Here is a 24,655-nt window from a genome sequence, read left to right on the forward strand (position 1 = left end):
TATATTGGCGTTGTTCCTCTTCCAAACCATCACAGTGGCACCTTACGTCAACGGGCAGAGCTCTACATGTTCGCCCCCACCCATCTACTAAGGGGACAGAGTTCAGCAACTAGAAGTAAAACACAAATAAGCAGTCCCTCTCGAGCCCGGCGGACCCCAGCGCAGCGCCACGAGTTCCGCGCTACGGCTTCAGCCCCGCAGCAGCGCGCAGCAGACGCGACACGCGGCGCGCAAAGCCGGCCGGCCGCTCTCCCGCGGCGGGCTCGCACGGCGGCCTGCCTGCGCCCGAGCCGCGCCACCTGGGCCTGCCCCGCCAGCGCCCGCCGCGCTACAGGCGCCAGGAGAGCTCTCACCAAACACACAGGTAACCGCTTCCTCGTTGTCCCACCCGGTAGCCACCTAGAGAAGCCGGAAGCGCCGCATTTTCCCCACTTCCCCGCGGCTCTTTCGCCGGGGAACACGCGCGCACAGCAGCGCGGGGAAGGGCGCGCAGGGCGGCTGCCCCGCGCAGGGCTCCTGCCCCGCGCAGGGCTGGCGCCGCGGCCCGGCCCCTCGCCGCGGGCGGCCGGGCCCGGGTTACCTGCTCTGCCAGCCCTGCAGGAGGTTGGTGTATTTGCTGAGCGTCCCCTCCAGCAGCGGCTCCCGCCGCCGCCCGCCGCCCCCGGGCGCCTGCGCGCCCCCCGGGCTGGCCGCCGCCGAGCCGGGGCTGCTGCCGCCGCCGCCGCCGCCATCCAGCCGCCCCGCGGCCGCCGCCCGGCCCGGCGGCCCGCGGCTGGCGGAGGAGGACGAGGGAGACGAGCCCGCCGACGTGGGGCGGCTGCTGCTGCGGCTGCTGCTGTTGCTCCCGCCGCCGCCGCCCTCGCTCGCCGCCTTCTCCATGGAGCCCCGCGGCGGAGGGTGCGAGCCCGCTCCGGCCGCGGCTGCCGCCAGCGCCGGCAAAGCCCTGACTCATGGGCGGCGCGGAGAGGGGCGGCGCCCGAGGGACGAGGGGCCGGGCCCGGGCGCCGCCGCCTCCCGCCGCCGGGCCGGGGGCGCTGGGCGGCCGTTGGGCGGCCGGGTGTCACACGCACGCGCGTGGGGCGGCGCGGCGGTGCCCCCAGCGGCGGCGTTGCGTGGGGCGAGCGCAGCGCGCAGGGCAGCCGCCGTCGCCATCGCCGTGCCCGCGGGGACGCCGCGGCAGAAGCCTCGCGCGCCCGCGTGGGCGCCAAGGGAAGCGGCGGCTGCGTGCAGGGTGCGGCACCCACGCGGGAACAACGGCGGAGGTGCGTAAGGCTGTGCCCCGCGCCGCATCGAGGGGAGCGCTTGGCGCAGACCCACGCGCCCGAGCGCGCGTTGCCCCGTGAAGCAGGACGCCGGGGAGGCCACTGCCACAGCACGGCGTAGCGCGGGGCAGAGCCCACGCAGCGCAAGGCCCGCGGCGGGCAGGCGTGCCCTGCAGCCGGGAGCAGCGCAGCGGCGGCGCCCAGCGCGCTGCTGCTGCTGCCGCGGGACGTGTCCGTCAACGTACAGTCATGCCCTTGATCCCAGGCTGCTCAGAGAACATCGGTATGGGTTACATCTCCTGCAAACAGAGGACGTAACCTCTATTACGCATTTAGGATCATTGCGAAAATGTATGCAAATTCTTGTACAGTAAGCCAGGTACAAAGCTACATGGTTACATCCCATCAAGTCAACTCAACAGGCATCCTTGCTGCCGTAGCCAAGTACCTCAAATTTGTTAGAGTGCATCTTCACAACATACCAGAGAGGTAGCTGTTATTGATGCTGTTTTATGAGTGGAGACCTGAAAAATAAAGGAGCTCACACAGCCTGAAAAAAATACAAACCAAGCTTTGCTTCTGCGCTTTAAACCTGTGGGAAGTTTTACACTTCTGTGTACTACAGATACTTGGAGTGTACCAAATATCATGTACTCTCTGTTCTACACCTCATAAGTTAACTCAAGTGATCCAAATCTGCTTACAGTGAGAGGCCTAAGCTCCCTACGCAAGTCAACATAGAGAGGAGGGCTCCTAACCAGATTCTCCCAGTTTTACCTCCAGAAAATCCTACCATATGTGTTGTGGTTGGGTAGCTGAAGTGTTGGGCCTGATCTTGAATTTTGGGTAGTTAAACTTCTTATGTTGTAGCTAAATATTGAGACTTTACAGTCTGGAGACTTGAATTTTAATTTAGTATTTCACTGGTGGAATATTTAGTGTACATTTCTTGCAGTACAGATGAAGAAGATTACAAATCTAGTTATTTTCTTAAAACAAAGTATTTCAGAGTAACTAACTTTTCAGGTCAGAACTATTACTTAAGATGTTCACATAAAATTCCCCTATCATTGTTTACTATGGATAGGAACTCCAGGTCCCCAATCTGGAAATCCTCCTTCTCAGGTTCAGCTAGCTCCATTACTTCTGATGACCATAGCTTTTAGAAGACATTGGAATGAAGAAGGCATCCGTTACTCAGGCCCTTCTCTTTAGAGATACAAACGAGACCCTCCCTTCATTTCTCCTCATAATCAGTTGCAACTACAGCCCCAAACAGTGGAACAAAATGCTTTAATGAAATGACAGTGTCATCTCTCATCAGCCTTTGCAATACATTGACTATGTATGTTTTACATTTTGAATGAATATGAATCTTCCCACCTTCCACAGGATTTAGTGGAATAAGATTATGCCAGGAAGAGAAGCCTTCAATACTCTCACTACGTTTCCATACAATAAAACCCAAATCACAATGGCATGCCCACTATCAAGTTTCTGAAATGGAAGCGACAACAAACTGTAAATGTATTATACCCCAGGATAATTTTGCAGAATCCCACACCATTCTTCACAGCTGCTAGGATTACTGTGATGTGATAAAATAGAAGGTCCTCTTACAAATTAACTAGTTCAGAGACAGGGAACAAAACACAGGAACGAACAGCCAGTTTTCACATAGAGGGAACCCACAACTCTGAGTTCAGATCTATGTTATCCTGTATCTTCTTAAATCCTAATTCCTTCATTGATTCATAGTTAAAACTAGAATCAACTGCAAAGAATAGCAGAAGGATTTCACAGTAGTGGCTAATTCACTGATAAAATGGCTACTGAAAGTGAATGCTGATAAAAAAAGAGTATAACGTGGAGAAAAAATTACTATGCGTGAATTAGTTATGGCCTCTCAGAAAAGAGATTGGAGTCATTTTAAATAGTCCTCTGGAAAATGCATCTTAATGTTCAAGGGTAATCAAGTCAAACATCTGTGACGAGCTCATTAGGAAAACAAATATCAGCATGCTGCTATATGAATCTATAGTACATCCAGTGTCTATAATCTGCATTTATAATATTCTGTCAACAGGGAATACAGGACAGAGTAGAGGGGAAAAAAGGTATAAAAACAGCTTTTCTATGAGGAGATAGCTAACTATATAAGATTTTCAGTTGGAAAAGAAGCAACCAGTATATAAAATTGTGAATTGATGATATGGTTATAAAAGGTTCATATGGAATGATTCTTCACTGTTTCTCATGAAGCAAGAACTATAAGGGCAGCAGGTTTAAAATCAGCACAAGAAAATACTTTTTAACATGATCTGTAGTTATGGAACTTATTGCTACAAGAGCTTTTTGGATTCCAAAAGTCTAGAAAGTTTTTTTTTTCTAAAAAGCAATTAGACAATTATTTGTAAAGAACCTTTAAACAAGTTTCACCACAGTGTTTTGGAGATATTTTATGTTCAGAAAGGCCCTAGGCTTCCAACTTCCAGAAGACTATGTGCTTACTTTATTGATGCAATAATCCTTTATCTTTGCCACATTCTTGACTTTCTCTAAGCATCTACTACTGGCAGGAATGAGATACAGGGCTAGGATACAGGATACAAACCTTTGGTTTGACCTATAGTGCAGCTGTTCGTATGTTAAGGATTTTTTCCCACTTATTAAGGAAAGGTCTTTCTGAGTCAAACATTGGCACTAGATTTAGCTCTTTGCATTGTATTTAAGCACAAGAATATGCTAGATCCAACCTTTCCATTCCTTTTCCTTTCCTAGTATGAACATACCGTTACAATCTAGCACAGTCAGGCAAGTTTTCACGGCAGTCTTGATATCACTGAGGCCCTATCCTCATTTAAGTCATTAAAGCTCTTCAAAATGACTGAACCTGTACTTCTTTACTAGCTAACAGTCTGTCCTAGAAGAGCTCGACTTTAGGGTAATGCACACTGACTTAGCCTAATGCAATCCAGCATGATGCATACCTTGTTACAAGTATTCTTAATTAGCTATTAACAGCAACTGGCCTAATGAGGGCTCTGTTTCCAAGGTAACACAGCTGCAACTTCACAGTCCTCCAAAGTACACTATTTTCACTCTCTGCTCAAAGCAAAATTTTGCCTCATCCATTAAGAGCCCCTTAAAAATCAAAGTAACTCATTACTTATCCTATCTTCTAGGGAGTGAAAGGTCTGGCAAGATATCAAATTCAATAGTGATAATAGTGAATAGAGATAAGTTTCTCTTATCAGGAAAAGGAGAAGTTTCCCCATCCTTTGCTAAGCTACCTACTTTTAGCCTCCAGAAAAAAGGCCACTTTACAGTCTGTTTCCCAATCCCTCTACATTTCTTGATCTTCTTACTTTGGCTTTCCTTAACAGTTTTCTATAACTAATTTTCAGTTCCCTTTTCCTCTTCTCTCTCTTCCCTCCACCTCCCATCATATTTCCACACAACTTCTTACAGTCATAGTACTATGAAGGAATTTAACTATAGGAACTACAGAAACTACTTCTGCCTGGTCTACATTTAAACACCGAACCTCTTTTATGGAAACAACACAAGGCTTCCTCAGTTTGGCTGTCTCCTCCTTGGCTTTAGAGAGTCCTCCTGAGGTAACACTTCATTTCCCACAAGCTTTGTGAGACTTAAGTCAGGTGTCACTAAGCTGCAGGCAATGCTTAAGCAAAAACATGCAGTTGTGTACCTCTATCACTGCTGTCTATAGACACCAGCACTGGAATGAATCAGACATAATCCCTAAGGTTCAGTCCACATCACAGTCACACCTATGCCAAGCTTGCTCTCACTAATCCTTTCCCAATCATCTACAGCAAGTGCCAGAGCGTGAATGCAGCAGGTGGAGAAAAGCACAGCAACAGCACATTCTCCTAGTCCTTCCTCAACTCTGCTTCCACAGATTCTTGGATTTGAAGGTCTAAAAGTAGCACTAGTGCCTCTAATCTGAACATTTTCATAACACAGCACAAGAATTTTAATACCATTACTATGTTCTATTTTATATAATAGTTTCACTTAGATTTAACCAGCATAACATCCATAGGTAAAACAGTTCTGATAAGAAAATTTCAAGAAAATATAGAAGCTACCATTAACTTAGTAGTTTGCCAATTTTAGTGTGAACTTTGCTGAACAGTATGCATCCTATTCTCCTTCCCTGGTGCCCGTAAGCCTGCGATGTACAGTAAACATGCTTCTTTGCCACCCTTCATCCTGTTAGCAGCAGCTTCTCATCCAAGCTTCTCATTCAGCAGGGTAACTATCCTGCTCTAAACCTTGCTTAACTTAAAGCTAGTGACAGGGAAACAGTCAAAAGAAACATGGCATAGTGTAAAAATATCCAAACTAGCTTGGCTGCCAGAAACAATCTATCCTAGGAAGCAGAGACCCCACGCAGGGTAATTCACTCTGCCATGAGGCAGAGCAAATTCATCTGGACTAAGATTTGTGCTGCCACAACTAGACTTCTCATAGCTTGTTTACTCAGCTGCACTGCACTGCTCTCTAATTTGCAGGTTAGATCAGCTGAAACAATTTTGATCAGAATGCCTGAGCCTCTGAAGCACAAACTCTGGGGTGGTTGGCTGGAGAGCATACTAACTCATATTATGTATATTTGCAAAGGATGTGATTAAATGTGCGTAGGGGAGGTGCTGTGTGTGATAACTGTGATGCAAGCAATTTTCTGTGTAGCTAGAATCAATCTTTTGAATTTCAGCTGAAAACAGATAGGAAGTCAGCGCATAAAGAAACTGAGCATAAATAGCGCTGACAGTACGTATTGTATAGTTGGTGGGAAGAACCACATTCTGTGCCAGTGATGTTTGAACAATTGTTATAGGTAGTCACAAATATAGTTCTTAAAATAGACTCATTCACACACGAAGGCCAGAAGAAAACATTGAGATTTTCTAATATAACCTCCTGGATAACAGAAACCCTAAAATGCAAAGCTGTAATTCCACATGAAAAAAAAGTCATCTAGATTAGAGCTAGATCACCTCCTTTACAAACATATTTAAATCAAGATGGCTTCCTATAATGATTTTTGAATAAATTTTGAATCTGAAAGCAAAACATTTGTATTTTTTTCCCCACTTGAATTTCTCTACCTTAATGCTTTTGTTTGTTATAATAGATCAACATGGAGGTTCAGGAGAAATCCCAAGAGGAATATTTTATCTGTCATAAGATAGCAGCAGTGCAGTCTCCTTAACAGGAATGGGTACAAAAGTGTTAATATACCAAATATTAACATGATGTAGGCATTTTTAATGTTTTTCTATCTGTATAGGTAAACATTTAGAGATTTGAAAAACATGGGGCAAATTTCCTACTAAGTGCCAAATTCAGATTTAAGGCCACATTGAATCTAACTGGTCCCCATACTCCTGCATCATATCTGGAAGTAGTGCTCAAGCTCCTTTTTTATCCCCTTTTATCTCCTTGGAGAGATGTGTGGTTCCAGTGGAAACTGTCAAGTTTCAATATTTATTATTAATAATGCATGTTGCTGTATATCACTGTAAAACCAGCCAGCTTGTTGCCCATTGACTTTCTATATGAAATATCTGTGCACCTATAATCTTATAATTTTCTATAATTTTTCTAATTTTCAAAACTACTTTTGCATCCTAGAAGTATTGCTATAGAAATATTATACTGCAGAGCATGTATTTACTAATAATTTAATGTTAGCTTACACTACTTGGGTTTTGTTCTCATACTATACCACCAGCACTTTCTGTAGTTATTAGATAACACCTTACAGTATCTTATTGCTTAAAACCCAGTCTGATTCAAATTGGGCTTGACTGTAATTCCCTTACTGACCCACAGCAGAACTGTCTTTTATTCACAACATCTTTAATAGCACCTTCAAGTACTATTTTGGACTAGTATTAGAATCTGCCCCATAATAGGGTAACGGTTAAAAAAAAAAAAGAAAAGAAAAGAAAAGAGAATTATGCAATAGAGATAGAGAACAAAACACAAACATTAAGACTTTGGGGAGTGAAAAGGGGAGAAAAATTAACTTACATAAAACTTGCTAACAACTACTTACGCAGAAAGTATTTCAGATTACTAATTTCAGACTCCATTGTGCAAGTAGTATAGAAACCTAATTGAAACAAATAGAAATTTCTTATGCAACATGACTGGCTCCTTTCTAACGTAAAATCTGCATAACAAATACTGGTCGGTATTTCAATATGTGTTATTGAAATATACAGAGACATACCAAACAACTGAGTGTGTCTAAAACACTTTCTCAAACTGCAGAACCTGTTATTAAATCAATCATTCTATTCACTCTTCTCTCCATAACAGTGTTTTAGAAGTTGGGCAGATTGTTTCCTACTTTTTTAATGACTAATATTAACATGAAATGCAAGAGCCTTAGAGCAAATCATGACACCTATATTTTAACTGCATTTTGCCATCAAAGTAAATTTCTTGTAAAACTGATAAATTCCTGGCATATTTTTAGTCATTCCATTTTAAATTTTACCAGTAAAACTATTTTATCAATAAAACTACTTTAGTCACATAAGTATGTAAGTGTCCAAAATTTGGGTTTTTATAGTTTGGGGATTCAGTCTTGGAGGTTGTACTTTAATTAACTCCAAACATGTGGTATCTGCAATTATCCCAAACCAAAGTGACATTTTGTTTATCAGGGTTCACCACTGAGTGATTTTTAATAGCCAAATTATCAGCTATCAGCAAATAAGCTTGTGAAAAAAATGCAAACCAAAAATTTCTTACATATCACAAAAACTAAGATTAGTTTTAAAAAAATGTATAAAGGCAGCATTCATCATATAATCTATTTAATGAAAGTGCTCAGTTACTTGTTTGGTGGTCTGCAGGTTCAAGACTGATACAGCAAATAGGCCACGTTGTATTCAGCAGGACTCCGCAGCACAGAATTGAATGTTAACTTGGCTGCTTCTGAAGAACACCAGAAACGGAAGTTTATAAAAGCCTGACAAGGTCATTTATTTAATTCTCTCCTGGGTGCTGGAAAGAAAAAGATACCCATAATTCCCCCCCCCCCCCCCCCCCGGTGAATTTACAGATACTACTTGCTCTGTCATATCACACTCAGCCTTGACAGGAGTATCCAGGGGAGACAACCTCATACATGAAAAGAGCTGAATTACGATTCTGTCTCTCCAGTTTCTAAAAACCAGCTGTCAGCTTTGATCTTTGATTTTTGAGAGTTGATTCTGCCAGATTGAATGTGCATTCATACCCAGCTTGATATGGAGTATTTGCCTGTATTTCAAAGGTGAAACATATGTTAATTTTTTAGAGCAAGCAAACTACAGGTTCAGGAAGCTGCTCCTTTTCAGCTTAACTTTTCTTGACCTTGGGTCTTGTTCACAGAGGATGCTTGAAACAAGCACTCCTTAGCTGCAGTTTCACAAATCTAGATTTTCTAAACTCTGAGCTCTGCCAGCTTCAACCAGTCATAAACTTCCCACTACTACAGTGATACTGGCTTATAGCCTAAAAATAGAGCTAAGCCTGCAGAAAATGACATACCGTTGAGTCTTCAAAATTGGTAAAACAAATCCCAGAAACTAGCAACCTGTAATGACAATAAGAGGAAGAAACTAGAGGTTTGCACCCACTCACCCCGTTTTTTCTTTCTTCTTTATAAGACATATAGAGAATTGACAAATTTGTTTTAATTTATCCAATATCCTGCTTGTGTGAAACTGAAGAAAGAATGTCTGATTCTGCTGTTCTACTGGGGAAAATAGGAACTACTTCTGGGGGACCTTGACATCCTAATCAGGAGAAGTTAACCTCTAACTGACAGGACAAGCATTGGATCTCTAAGAAAACAATCTTCTCACAAATATTTATAAGTCATTGGAGCTAAAGATGTAAACAAACAATATTATAAAGCTTTAAAGAGCCTGAATAAGAACATTCCCCATCCAAATTAGGCTTCACTTAATCTGATGTCAGATTTAATAATTCTATCAGTTGTCCACATATTTTTCAAAACATTTCATGAAAAGCAAATAGAAAAAAAAATGTTTCTTAGTATGAATATCAAATGAAAAATGAAAGGCCTTCAAGAGATCACGTGTATCCTTTTTTCAGAAGATGGAAAAACAGCACCTTGGAGTTATAAATAAACTCATATACAGCATGTATTTCATAAACTGTAATAGGGTCTTATTACAGAAAACCATAGCCCATGTACCAAGTTAATCTGATGCCAGATTCATTCGTGGCAGAAATCAGATTCATACTGCTTTCAGCAATAAATGGCATAGATTTTTGTTAGTAACAGGGAAAAATGGGGCTCATAAAGAGAAGCAATGCAAAGGATAAATCAGACAGCTTGAAAGAGTTTTAGATTTTTTCTTTGTGGACTGAAGCACCAGATCAGGAGCATCAGCAAGGATTTTGGCAGCTGCTGTTGCCTTATTATGCCAGCTAGATCTAGTCTAACCAAGTTTAGACAACACTTTGATAGCAACACAAGCAGCTGGTCTACTTTCTAATTCCCAGTGGAGATGGAGTTGCTTCACTGTCAGCCTAAGAGTGTAATGGGGAGTTTGCCAAAAAAGGCTAGGTTAGATGCAGTCTTCAGAGGCTGCACATAAACCACATGTGTCAAAATCCTGGCAGTTAACTGTCAGGAAGTTTGTAAGAAAGAAAGAAACAGAAAACTCCTGACTTTACTAGAGGATTTTCTCACTCTCATACAACTATAGAAGGAAAATAGGTTTATCTCAGTTAGAAGATGGTGCTAATAATGTCGAGGTCATGGGTTTGATCCCCGTATGGGCCACTCATTTGCGGTTGGACTAGATGATCTCCAGAGGTCCCTTCCAACCTTACCAATTCTATGATTCTAAAATTGATGTTGCTTGGTTATGCAGCACTTCAGAAAAAAAGTCAAAGTCATCAACAAGATACCAGAGATAGCAAAGAGCTAACCAATGTTTCAGGGGAATTTGAACTTTAACAAGTTATTACAAGGGGAAAATGGAACTTAGAAGCCAACCCATACCAACATACAAGAAGCAAGATAGGTTTAAAAGAAAAAAAAAAGCTTTATTGGTACAAAAGGTAAACTGATACCATGGATTTTAAAATTATTTTTCCTTAATTTAGTAGTTTTGAGGGGAAATACCACTCCCATCTACATAAACTTTATGCATAATGCCTCTGATGCATTACCTGCAGTCAAGTAATTTTCTCTTCTCCACAGAGCATAGGAACTGTAATCATATATGTGGAAGTGCTAATGGCCTCACTAACTAATAAATATGGGAAGAAATATACAAAGCAATTTCTTTCCGGTTTGTTTTTTTCCTAATGTTTTTGCTTAGCATATAATTAGTACAGTCCTCAAAAGTGGAAATTCTCTTAAGTTATTTAAATGCAATACAGGTCCTCAGGCTTCAGTCTTGCCAAAAGGAAAAAAATAAAAGTGAGGAAAAGTGGAAAAATAATCTTGCATCAGCCTCTTTACTCAGGAAAATTCTCTGCTTTATTTAAAGTTACAAAAGCCAAGATTACTGGCTTCTTTTTCTTTGGCCAAGAGCAGATTGCTTCAACTTGAACCGAGGAGGTAGATATAATAGATATACCCAGCAAGTACTATGAAGTATCAGTTATCAAAAAAAAAAAAAAAAAAAAGATAAAAATCAATTTGTAACATATAACCAAGGTAGTATATTTTTCACCTACAACTGGTAGCACAATACCACTGCTGTTCATTCCTTGGAGAATAAGTTTTTTTCTTATCAGGGCTGCCCTTAGCTACCCAGTAATGCACGCACAGAAGGATTGAACAGAAGCATGGACTTCGCTGTTTCACTGGCTTCTGAACTTCCCCTACATTCTCCATACTGTTAGTGGCACTCTTTGTGAGGAACTGTGCCTCTAAGAAATTTGTGCTGTATAATAGAGATCAAGTATTTCAGACCCAGCTGGAATCAAATAACTTAACATAGCTGATCTCTGCTAAGCATCTTGTGTCCCAGAGTTTCCTTAATGTCGCATAGCATCAGAAATAAAATTAAAATACATATCCTAAAGGCTCAATCACAGCTGTAACTCTCTAGAAACACAGCAGACAATGGAAGGAAGTTCAAACACTGTTGCACTGTGTATACAAAAGCAGTGGGTAACATTAAAAGAAAAAATGACATCAAGAAGGTTGTCATCTTTTTTAAGGTGGCTGGTGCTGAAGTACGTGATATGTTTAGACATCTCCTGTTAACGTAGGTCAAAGGAGGCAAAGGACTAATAGCAAAGCTGCAATATATAAATGTAAGAAGTGCAACAGCTCTGTAATAAACACAGAAATGTGCTTCTATTGAGGGTACAAGGTTACCCTAGAAGTGTATGTGGCTGAATGAAAAATGAAGAATCAATGCTGTTTTCTCCTGGAGGAAAAAAAAAAAAAAAAAAAGAAGAAGAAGAAGAAGAAGATTGAAATCTATGACAAAAATAAAAAGCTTCAGAAAACACGAGATTGGAATATTCCAAATCAAATCTGGACACATTATTTAGAACTATTTTCATATACATTCACATATACATACACATTCATTATTTAGAACTAATTCCAAATCTACTCACTCCAGAACAAGGCTTCTGGTGGATGGATAGCACTTTAATTCTGCAGTGTGACTGAAAATTCAAAATGCCAGTAAAAAGCGCAACTCAGGTATCAGTTCACATCCCCAGACAAACGAGGAATCTGCATACAAAGCTCAAAATCAAACAGAATTATGCAAGGAACCCTACATTCTGTGATAGCCAGCACATTCTAGGAAAGCATGCCACAACACATGTAGAAAGAGAAGCAAAAATCTAATCCATTAGGTCATTTTGCAACGGTTTCCTCACCAGTAGGGTACACAAAATTAAAAAGGAGACAATGAGAACTTCATTAAGTCTGATTAATTGCTCATAAGAATTGTACCAGGAAATGAATGGACTATCAGCTAGAAAGCAAATGGGAAAAGTATACAGCTTTGTGGTGCAGCAGCCAGCTTAATACTAACGTATCACCAGAAATGCAGATTTCTAATAAAAAGCCACTAATAATAGAAGATAGAATAGGACCTAGACCTCACAGTGGTAGGCTTCTTCCCACTGACATAATATATCAATTATGTTATATTTTATATAAGTTATAACAGTGTCAAAGGAAAAAGAAAAAGCTCAACTTTTGGATTAAAAGTTACTGACATCCTAGGTCTTTCTAAGTAAGCCATACTCAGAGGTAGAGGGAAAACAAAGTCATTCAGGATGTTCTGAACACATCTTCCTAGAGATCACAGAAGTCTTCACAGAGTACAGAATAGTGCTGGAGAAGTACAAGCACTTCACATTTCATGTTTCTAGAAAAGTTCCCCTTGCATAACATAGCATAAGAAGAGAACCTGAATGCATTCACCGTTTTGGCAGTCACTGAGCAAACAGAAGAACCAAAAGATTCAAACATCATTAAGAAGATCCACTTATGTATGTGTTCCAAAGAATTCAGCAAATATTTAAAAAGCAGACTTGTTCCCTTTCCTCAAAGGGAAGAAAGGCTTAGGGCACATGGTTAATGCCAAGGATTTTTCTTTGCTCAATCTATGCTCAGAATCTTTCAGCTACTTCTGCAAAAGCCTGTTTTGAAGTGTTTATATATTTCACTCTCTCCTTTCAGAAGAAGCTAAATTATTTTGTTTTATTTAATCCAATTTTCTAATAAAATCTCCAAGATTTTAAGGTGCAAGACTGTGCCCAGTTAATGTCCTTCTAACATGGTAATTAATGACTACAAAGTCAATTATCCATTTCACCATAATTTGGGCAGCTCCTACACTTCAAAAGACTTTTCATTGGATTATTGATGATGAACTTCAAATGGTCAGAGCATGCATGTGTCATGCACGTTTTAGTGCCTTCAGGGCAAACAATTTGAACAGTTAAAAACTTTCAAATAAATATTCTTGCAAATCTAAAAGCAAAGCCATAAAGTACATTACTAAGTTCAGTGTTATTATTGCAGCTTAATTAGTCATGCAATAGAGGTTATGGGTACACAAGAAAATGGAGACAGTGAATGATCTCTGGTAGCAGCAAATATGAATTCTTGTATCTCCAAGAAAACTGATAATATTTCTTCTAAAAGATACAGCATGTTTCATAGTAGTTTAGAAAATAAATACAAAGGATAAGAGGTTTCATTATGTACTATATTCATTCATTCTTCAATTAAAATGCTTTTTACACCATCCTGGTATCCATTATTATGTATTAGGTATAAACTTGAATATCAGAGCAGAGAAGAAAAGTTTGCAGAGATCAGGATAATTATGGGGAAGATAGTCTCTTCCTGCTCATACTTGTCAAGAATTTTTCTCTTTAACCAAATTAATACAAATTATATTGTCAAAGAGCATTACAGCCTCTTCTCTATACAAAAAAAGCTTCAAAACATTAATTTGTGGCATATTGATGACTCTGAGAGTCAACAAAGTAGATTTATCCCTTGTGCATATTCAAAATTAGAATTCTGCTACTGTGATATTCTAGTGATATTTACTGGTATCTGCTTACTGATATTTACTGGATGTTATTCCTATCAACAAAGATCAGACTTAATTCTTTCTAATCCACCTTTTTGTCAATCAACAGGACTGCATCTTATACACTCACCGTTTATCCCAGCACAACTCTACCCAAGGAAATCAACCAGACCAGGAGTTCTGGGAATTAATACTTTAGGCACTAGAACATTATTTTAAGTCTGAATACCACATTAATACACATAAACACAAACTATGAAGTGTTTTCTATCCAAAATTAAAGGAAAGAAAAGTTAGTGATGAAATTGTTGATCTCATCATGATTCATCACTCTTTTTCTACAAATATGTAGAGATGTTTTTTCATGTTGCTTCTTCCACACCCAGCAAACTAACTGAGGCAACATCCAGCAATTCAGAACTCAGAGCTCTCTTGGAAATGCCTATGTTGAGCAGTAACCTAAGCCAGCTGTTAAAATCAATGACAATATCCACAGATTTTTGGTTTTGCTAGGAACAACATGTAGGTGTCTCTTAGATGTAAAGGGAAGAGACTTGAATTAAGTTCAAAGTGGAAGATTAATTCAAGTCATTTAGTCATCTTTAGTAATTACAATAACAATTGACAAGCCAACTGACTGAAAACTTCATTTTCATGCCTCTCTTGTCTCCACTGTGATCTCTGGCTCAGCCAGCCCGCATACAACACTGTAATCCAGCGAAGTTCCCCTATGCTGAATTTTAGCTGCATGGGACAAGTTTTGTAGTTGGGAAACAGTGATTCCCCCTAATTCCAAGGAAGTTTCCTCCCTCACAGTGTGCTAAATTAGTCTCTGGTGGAAGTCATTCTTTGCAGATTAATATTATTTTCCTATTAGAAAATTGCACTCAAAAGTCTGTTCTACTGTTACTGGCCTTTGTTGTATCTGCTAACACAGGTCTTAGCAGGCACTAAAGTTTAATGGAAAAACACTTCTGATCTTGCAGATCAGACCATTGCTTGGCAGTGGTGAATTTTTGTTCAAAACAAATGATGCGAAGTACACTGAAAAGCTTTGATTTACGGACTTAGAACCTACCAAAAAGGCACTAAAGCTGGCTAGCTGCCATCTTAGAAAGCTGTTTCAGAACCTCCTGGCCTTTCACCATTTATGATAAGTGTATAATTCCTATCTAAACAAAAACATTGAAATCAGTCATAGTTACTGCGGATGCTAAATTTGTCCTAAGTGTCTATACTTGAGAGGTTAATACGCATAAATAAACTCTACCACTGAATAGAAAAACAGAAAGCTAGAACACCCCCATGGGAGTTTTTATCATCTGCAGCTGAGATAAATAATGTCCAACGCCCTTGAGCTAACAACTAGCTGAGACAGCTTGGTTCCATGTGGGACATTCCATGCCGGCTCGGTATGCTGATAACAGGGTTTGGATTTTACTCTCACTGTTACACTGCACGTACTGTACACGAGGGTTACTGAGATTTCCAGGCTCAAAGCAGACAGGCTTTGCACATATTCGGATTGCACAACTTGCATTGTTTTTGGATGCACAGCCCTGCAGCAGCACGAATCTAAGTGGTAACAGTAAAAAACGGCCCACTGCTGGTGAGAAGTAAAACTGCATCCCGCTGACTGAGCCCAGAGGCAGCAGGGAAACTGTACCACCTCCATCACAGAGAGGTGATACATCCTGAAAGTGCACTAAGCACTGTGGGTGGAAAAGACTAGGAAACAGGGTTCATAGAAAAGATCTCATTAGAAATTCCTGTTGCAAGTAAGTACTGTAAACCTTAAAATGAGTGATCCTGTAAGGGTTCAGAATCACATTTATTTGGATATCAGATCATCATCTGTTTCTGATCCCTTACAGGATTACTCATTACTACTTACTACCTAGAAAAAGGGATGAAAACAGAAACAAGAACATAATTACTATTGCTTTATTGAATCACTCCATAAAAGTCTTTGTCTGGGGTCAGCATGGGCCTACATCTGCTCAAGAAACTTCCCAGCAGCTACATGGCTTTGGTCATTAAGCCTCCCACAGACTGTTTTGACAGCCACTATGGCTCAGTCTGTTGATTTTCAGTTACTTCAGGCTACTGGTAGAGGTCAATCCTGTCCTCCTCCCTCTGCTTCTGCTCTGTTTAACACAGTAAAATACCTCTTGCATGAGATATGATGTGAATCCCTGGGCCTGCAAGTACCGCACTTGGCAGGCTGTCTCAGATTGGTGTCTTAATTAGTTCTGCTGCTATTATTGGGGTCCATACTGACCTTAAAGGAACTACTACTGATTAACATTTGTTTTAGTCCATATGTATCAGAAACACACTTTTTTGTCATATTGGTAGTATCTCTATCAAGCAAAGCAGTACTAGGTCTTAACGGTGCAGGAACGAGAACTACTGTTTGACTAAGCTGTTTTACTCTTTCAGCCTATACTTTTTTCCTGGGATCACTGGCACCCAGTAAACCCACATAGTAGACTTCCTATAGATCATATGGCTTTACACAAGTGATCTCCCACAACCCAGTTTTCATCCACAGCCAGTTTGGCATGATATTCAGCCTAAAGGCTCCCAAACATCCTTCCAGCTATGAAGAACCACAGATTTCAAAAATGTCACCTTAGATGTAACTAAACCAGCCTGACTGCCCAGGTAGAGCCATCAGATAAGACAGTTCTCTTAAGTCTCTCAAGAGCCTGTTAGGGCAAAATGTTTATGTCAAAGCTAATACAGCTTTGGCTAGCTTTAGTTACTGGGCTTTTTATCATTTGCATGAAGAGTTAGTAAACGGCTTTTTGTTAAATCCTGGTATTAGTTTTGCTCGGCATGTATAGCGTACTTTTCATATATAATATATTATAGGTACCTATTTCCCTTATCCTATCTGATTTATTTTTAATGTGTCTCACATAATAAAAGAGTGATTTGCTTTAATTCTAGGACAAGGGAATAAGAACATGTTTTCACTTCGAGTCTTAAATACTTCTGTAATATGGAATAATTTTCCCTTTGTATGTATCTTCCTTGTTATGAGTGAGTCATGTTTTAATTGTTACTCCTTATGGCCTTAGCCCCTGATCCTGCATAACTTTACTCAAATGAGCTGGCTCTGTGACTGCTCACATGATTGAAGTCAGACAAGAACACAAATAATTGTCTTTCTATGCAAGTGATCTTTGTCCTGTTGTTAGGCTTACTTCTGCTCTCACCTATGCACGACCAGTACAGGTGCATCCACTAAGAAAACAATTATGCTTTTTCTGTGTTAAAAGTGATTTTTAAGTCCACCTATATGATTATAGCTTTCAAAGCTGATGTATAAAAATATTTTAGCTTCAGCTGTCAGGGAGCAGCATGAATGAGCTGCTCTGCAAAGAAAGGTGAGCTGGGACAGCAAAGCAGGCAGGCACAGCACCCTCAGCAACAAGGGTGCAGTCCCACAGTACCTGAACAAGAAGAGCAGACCAGGTCTCGTAACAGTACCCAGGTTCAACCAGAAGTTCACTGATGGTCAGAAAAGTCTGCAGACATCTAGCAGGTTCAAGGTCAAGCCAGGAAGACAAGTCAGGAAGACAAGATAGGGGTTATCAATGCACAAGGCTAGGCATCACATACCTACAGCATAGATCAGACAACAAGCAAGCTCTGAGCTGAAATGCAGCTCCTGAGCCAATAGGTAGAGTGTACATGGGTGGAAATGCACATCTTGGTCCCACATGAGGTTTCTCACAGTTCTTTCTCATGACCTAGATGTTTTCAGAGCAGTCTGATCCAAGGTTACACAGCTGCACCATACCACAGTTGGCTGTGAACACAGGCAGCCAAAGCCAGGGAAATGGGGGAAAGAGCTGCAGAGGAGGGTTACAAGGAAAGATGATTACAAATTGATCAGGTCAATTAGAGTCTTCACATACACTGAGCAGCTTAGCTAAAATGTTAAGGAAAGACTTTTTAGCAAGCATTTCTGTTTAAAAATAGAGCACCTTTCTCTTGTATCTTACTGTCCTTGCTTCATTAAATGTTCAACCTCTCACTTTGCTTAAAATGAACTAATAGTTACTCTCAAATTTTAGCATTTCACAGTTTCACAGTGAATTTTCATTGTTTCAAAATATTTACATTGTGAAAAACCTGTTCCAGGGTTCCCAGTTCAGTTTCTCTCGGTAGACACTTCACAAATTAGTTCCAAAAATGACACTGACATGTAATCAAATCTGAATGCAGCAAAAAAATCAATTGTGGAACTACATGCAATTCCACATGGTCTGTGTCAATGAAAAGCTGTTAAGCAGTTACAAACCAACTTTCAGAAACACCTCTTGAGAGTTCCAGGTCAGTGTACCATTGATCCAGCAGGAATTGAGGGACATAATTATTTCAAAAAATCAGGCAATACATCTCTTTTCACAGTAACTTTATCTGGATGTTTTCTTCAGTCTGCATAAGGCTTTGAATATCTGATATGTAAATAAAAATAAAGGCATACATATCTAGGTCAACACTCAGCATGCTAATGAAACTGCCTTCACTGTTTCAATCCTCATTTTGGAAATTCTAAACTTCACATCTTGATTTAACAAAAATTTCTAGTGAAAGCACTAAGGCTATTTATCAAAACCTATTCAAATTGAAGTGTAGCTTCATACTGGTAAAAATTAATTTTGGATGTAGCAAAAGTTACCAGAGCATATTAAAGCAAAACTATATGGGGATCTATACTGATCACAGATGGTCTGAGAGTGCATCAGATTCCATTATGGATGGGAGAGCTGTGCAGTCACTTAGCTGTGCTTCCCCAGCATGTTAATAGAAGCGTTTGCCAGACTTGGAGGTATGGGGAATAAGGCGACTTCTGATAAATCTACTCCAGCTAACCCTCTTTATTAGTTTATTAATCATTATCCACAATAATGAAATTATATCTGTGAACTTTTGATTCCATTGTTCAACTGACCAGATGCTCATTTAACAGCTTGACCAGCTAGAATCAGTTTTTACTTAAAGCATCGAAGACATTTTAACTTCCTTATTATGAGATCTTTCACTGAAATAATGTACCAAGGCCAAATGCCCTCCTGAGTTGCCTAGTATCAACATGATGCTAACACACTGCATATATCCACACAGCAACCCAAGGAACCAGTCATACTGAATAGCAACTTTGAGAAGATCCTCATTATTGCTTGTTAAGCACTTGCAATGGCACTCAAAACTCCCTTAAATTAAAATGTGGAGGCAATGATGTCAATAAAATCCACAGAAACTGCTGTCCAAATTTGCAGCAGATCTGTAGTCATCTAGGGCATCACAATCATAAACAAAAAGACACAAACCATTCCACTTGAGTTAAAGGAAAATTTTCCTAATTGCAGCACGCCATGAGATAATGGTACATGCATGGAGAGATCTGGTATTCTTTTTGTTCCTAGATGACATGTTATGTAACTATGGACACCAGCCAGTACAATTTATCTAAAGATCCAAGTTTTAGTTTTATTGGCATTTTTTGCAATAATCTCCTTAGCAGTCAATATACTGCAGGAAAAAGTTGACGCATCATACAAACCTTTTTTGATTAACAATTTTTAAAGAATTTAATAAATATTATTTAATAAATATTATTTAATAAATGGCCTCTATTCACTCCTCCTAGAGCTAAATTATACTTTATTGTCCTTAGTAAGAGCCCGGTTTAACTACAAAAAGACAGTTCTGTGGATCAAGGCTGCACAGTGGTGCAAGGCTGATTTTAGAGGTTTGCAAGAGACCTAGTCAACACATTATCTGGAGGGAACCAGGTCCAGGACGGGACAACTATGCAAGCAAACGTTATATGTAAAGCAGAACTGTGATGAGAGTGGGACATGGCTGCCACAAGCACCAGAATGGAGGCACTAGCTTGTCTCTGGATGTAAAGGTCGTATCATAGGTTCTGATCTATGCTTTGTAAATTACCAAAGCTGACTGTTAAATAGCAGTGAACTGGCCCTACTTTCTTTTGCCACTGCTTCTTCTAGCTTCAAAAGATAAAGGTCTTGTTATCGTTTGCTTTGCAGGGGAAAGGTTAGAAAGAAAGCATTCCTTCCATGCCCTCAGAGTGGTTCAGTAAATCAGGTGGGATGAAGACTGGTTCATCTTTAAGAAGATAAGAATGGAAGGCAGAAAAGAATTTCTTACAAACACTTACTTAGTACACACCTGTATTTCTCAAAATCAGGGTGGTGCACTGCCCATATAATTCCATTTCCTGATGTCTCTTCTTCATGTTTAGATTTTGTATTCTAGAATAAAAATCTAATTGTGGTAAGTTGCTTAGTCAGATATTTGTCTTCTGATGTTATGGGCTTAGACTGTCATTCAGCAAACACTTTAAGCTGAAAAAACAACCAGACCCAGCCAGTTCTCCATATTCACTATATGGACTTCAGAAACAGTTGTGTCAACACAAGGGAAGAAAAGGTACAGAGAGGGGAATGAGCAGTTGAAGGAGGAAGGGGCCTTTTTATTGACCAACAGGTTTGTGATGCCATAACAAATGAAGGAATAATGACGCAACATAAAGCCTTATTGGAATAATTGGTCACAAATGACTGTCAGTAACAGGTTTCCTGTTAGAAGTGCACCATGAGGAGGAGGGAGAGGACTCCATCTGCCTCGATGACATAAGTTAGGACTACACGCTGATATTTCTGGGCCTCTTGCTGCTTCTGTTGCATGGACTTAAGATACAATTAACTACAAGTTATGAGTAAAAGAAAAGGAAGCTGTGCAAACTTCTTGACCCATTGAGAACCCCTGTCTTGCTTAGGTTTAAATAAAGTGACCGCTGAGTACCTGAAATATTGAAAGGTGCAGGGCAGGTGGAACCAGGGTCATAGGCATACACATACATGAATTCTATTCTGCATTTCTTTGTTTTTTCCAGTTTTGCTTAGGTGTCAGGTTACAAAAATCTGCCTTCACAGATGAGAACTAGAGAGCTATTAGAAAACAGCACCTGCAGGACCTGTAAGATACAAAGTCTTTATGAAGCAAAAATGAGACATCTATTTTCCGTATTTTCTACTTATCCATTAGGCTTTATAATTTGTGCTTGACCTCAGTTCCAAGCTAGGCTACAATTGTATTTATCTTATAATCTCTGTAAAGCTGCAGTATGATCTTCAAGCAAAGCTGAAAATAATCATTTTCCTTTGGGAATGGAGAATATTATATGTGGAAGACTGACATATTGAACGTGCTTGTCAACCTTGCAGAAGGTGGGTAGTTATCTACAGATAAAGTGATTATACTTGCCTGAATGTAAGGAGAAGTTAAATGTCTTTTAATACTCAAAACATCTTTCTTTTCTCATAACTTTTTATCCTCAAAAATGCAGAATGGTCTGCCAGAGAAAGAGTAGGACTGGGGAGTCTGAGCTGAGAATGGATATAAGGGAGAAAATTTTAAATGAATAAACGAGTGGAGAACTAAGAGAATAGGCATAGATAAGAGGTGGGCAAACAGGTTATGTGAAGAAAGGATGATAAAGAATAGGGGGGTGGAGTTGGTGGTGGGAAGGAAATCTGAGTTAAGAGAGAAGATAAAAATGTCTGTGTCTCTTAGCACTTGCTAGCCTTAATATGCCTGTCTTTTTGTGACCTTCAGGCTACCCACCAGTCATAGGGAATAAAAAAGAAAAACTAAAAGCCAAACCTTGCTCATTCCCCTTTTGTCCATCTTCAAAAAGTCCCCAAAATGTGGGACATTCAGAACACCTTTTTAATTCTATTATTCAATTATATTTATATGTATTGAAATGGGGCAGGGACCTCACCCATCTGTCTATAAAATGTTTCAGGAACTGAGACATCTTATGAAAATAATAGTTAATAAATCTTAATTTTCTTCCCTCTGAAGTCACCTACTCAGAGAAGCTGAGCCATGCTACCTAATCCATACTCATAACTGAGCTAATGAGATTATACTACTACAGAAGTCATATAGTTTTGCCAGTCCTACACTCACACAACAGTATGTATACAGAAGAAATTCCTATGAAATCAGTAGGAAAATTTAGGATAACTCAAGGGGTGTTTCAAGATCTTGATAGCTTCCAGTGCCAAAATTACCTAATTAATTATTAATTAGATTCCTAACTTTCACACAGAACACTAAGAAGAAAATGAAAAGAAATCATTATTTAATACTTTTAAGTGTATCCTAATAAAAATGTTTTGTATAATAATCTATTCAATGAGAAATACAGCATTATAAACAGAAATTTTCCAGGCAGGTAATCAGGACTGTTTTCAGAAATTAGCAATTCATACTAAAAATGTTTTAACTATTGTACCTTTCCTGTATTTTCCTGTTGCCGTATGTTTTTGCTTTGTACAGGACTCTTTGCAGTTGTAGATTAAAACAGACATATCTCATGCTACTAGCTTTAAAAGAAGCTTCCAGGTTTACACAAATGGTGGGATGTCAGATGAACACAGAACTTCCTAAAAGCAAAAGAACAGATATTTTAGTGCTATCTAGAATAGTTAAAATAGATTAATCTGTAGTGCAGTGACTCTGCATGTAAGTAGTCTAGCACATACAACTAGAGAACATCAGAGCCCTATACTGCCTTTATTCTTCGCAATCTTGTGATGATTAATCCATGCTGTGTTTTTCATCATCATATGTAAAGTCAAATAAAATAATGGGAGAAAAAAAAAAGATTAATTTCTGTAGACACTAGAGCAATGAACCACTTAAATACAGAGAAAAAAACTGCACTCCTATTCTGTAAAATAAGAACTTACCAGTGAACTTAGTATTACTTTATCCCCCATCCAGATTTTATCTTTGTTGTCTTTATCAATCTTCTTTTTCTTTTTCTTTTTTTTTTCCCTGTAATGGAATTATAGGTTCAGATACCAAACCCTCTACTTTCTGATACACAATAAAGTGAAAAATGACTGAATCTTTGGAGGAGTTGACAGATATGATCTGTCAAATCTTAGCAGTGCTTTTGTAAGTCCCAGGTGCCTGTTTCACCTGCCAGAAGAACTCATACTGCTGCTGTAGAACAGTTGGCATTAGGGAACATATGCTTGTTCCTCAGCTGCTTCAATACAAAGTCCAAAATCTTAGGACCTTAACACTTATGTTCCAGGCAAATAGCTGTCTGGCTTGATATAGCAGAGCTTCCAGCTGTCTGTCACTTCCCTTTTGGCCATCTGTTGTGCATGTTCAGTAGAATGGAATATTCATGTGAGTATATATGACTTCAGTTCATCAATGTTTTCAGTGCTTACATGTGTACATAGACTGCCACAACTGCATTCTGAACATGTGCTCTTCTACACACGATGCTACCCTTCTGATTTCCCTGAGATTTCCTAATCCCACCTCTCCGTTACAATTTAGGCTGGGATGCCAGACTCTGAACTCAAGCCATGAAGATGCAGAAGGTAATTTCTTCTGTCAACATGAAGAAAAGGGTAAGAATCTTCAGCTGAGATTGGCACAAACTACTAGAATGTGAAGATGTCTTAAATCAGTACAGACAGATTGCCCAAACGTATCTTCCTCAGTCTGCAGATGAGGCCTACAAATGTATTTTTTCAGTTTGCTCTTGCTAACATTAACCATAGCGCTTCTTTTAAGAACAAAAATTTTCTTTCTTGCTCTTTCTTCTCTGTTGTCTAAAATGTTTTTATTTAAAGCATTGGCCCCTTCTTACTTGAGAGATAGCTTAAATTAATCAATACTTTATTCCTAGGTAAAAATCTCCATTTGGAACGGTACGAGTACATTGCCTCTGCAACGTACTTCTGTGCTGCATTTGATGATTCTTCAAGATGAAGGACACTAAACACATGTGCACCCCGCTTTTGAGCGGAAAGGAGAACATCACGTAGCAGCTACGGCCACTTCGGTTACAATGACTCCAAAAAGCAACCTAGCTAGTGCATTGATTTTGTCTGTGGTAGCCTCTAAGTGAAGGAGCTTTTCCAAACAGTTAACACCATCAAGTCCTGCACAAGCTACTTGCAAAAAGGCACAGGAGAAGTTTGCTACAACTCCCTAAAATGAAAAGCCCCATGGACATTGACTTGAAATATTACAGTACAATATAAGAGAGAGGGGGGGACACCATGCCTGTGCACCCTGCTAGAAAAGAGCACTGTATGTGAGTGTTTCAAGGTTATTATTAAATACAGCTGTAAGGCATCATTTGAAACACAGCTTAGACATGAAATAGTCTGTCACAGATGTCTAACCACCACCCTCCCTTACCAATTGTGCAGCGCACCCTTTTCCATGGAAGATGGAGAACAGCGTGAAAGGAGTATTTGAAAGCGTTCCTATTTCTTTTATTAAGCCCCCCTCGGTGGCCTGACCTGCTTTAGTACGTGGCAGCTCAGCCCCCTCTGCACCGCGGTGCTTCGCAGACGTGCTCCGAGGCCCCTCAGCGACACTAGCGCGGACGAAGGAATCGAAATATGCTCACAGAAGACCTGGAACATAGCCGCGGCGCATCTCATTTAAACGCGTGGGATCCGTGCAGGAGGAGGCGGTGACCGCAAGCGCACGGCCCTCCGCCACGGACACCTCTCACCTCGGTGTGAGCCCAGCGAGGCTGGGCCCGGCCCGCTGCCGGGGAGGGCGAGGCTAACGGCCGCGGCCCGCCCGGCCGCGGCCGCAGCCCCTCCAGAGAGCCGCCGCGGAGCGCAGCGCCAGGCCGCCGGGCGGGCGCAGGGAGGAAGCGGGCCTGAACTACACTTCCCGGCAAGCCCGCAGGGAGCCGCT

The 24,655-nt window shown here is 40.4% G+C and overlaps 1 protein-coding gene across 2 annotated transcripts in view; it reads right to left on the reverse strand.

The window, feature by feature from the left end:
* Positions 1–24,590, reverse strand: part of OSBPL10 (oxysterol binding protein like 10) — a 148,687-nt gene extending 124,097 nt beyond the window's left edge. Inside the window, exons 1-4 of one of the 2 annotated variants that reach the window (XM_062569365.1) lie at positions 24,465–24,590; positions 24,247–24,363; positions 22,663–22,750; positions 22,206–22,356 (exon numbers count right to left, since the gene is read on the reverse strand). In XM_062569365.1, coding sequence (XP_062425349.1) covers positions 22,206–22,288 — 83 coding nt within the window. In that variant the 5' untranslated portion in view covers positions 22,289–22,356; positions 22,663–22,750; positions 24,247–24,363; positions 24,465–24,590. Of the gene's footprint in view, positions 1–580; positions 906–22,205; positions 22,357–22,662; positions 22,751–24,246; positions 24,364–24,464 lie in introns of those variants that run through there. The other variant, XM_062569364.1, reaches the window with a different exon arrangement.
* Positions 24,591–24,655: the final 65 nt, after the last annotated feature.

Source organism: Rhea pennata, chromosome 2, assembly GCF_028389875.1.
Source record: "Rhea pennata isolate bPtePen1 chromosome 2, bPtePen1.pri, whole genome shotgun sequence".
NCBI classification, from domain to species: Eukaryota; Metazoa; Chordata; class Aves; order Rheiformes; family Rheidae; genus Rhea; species Rhea pennata.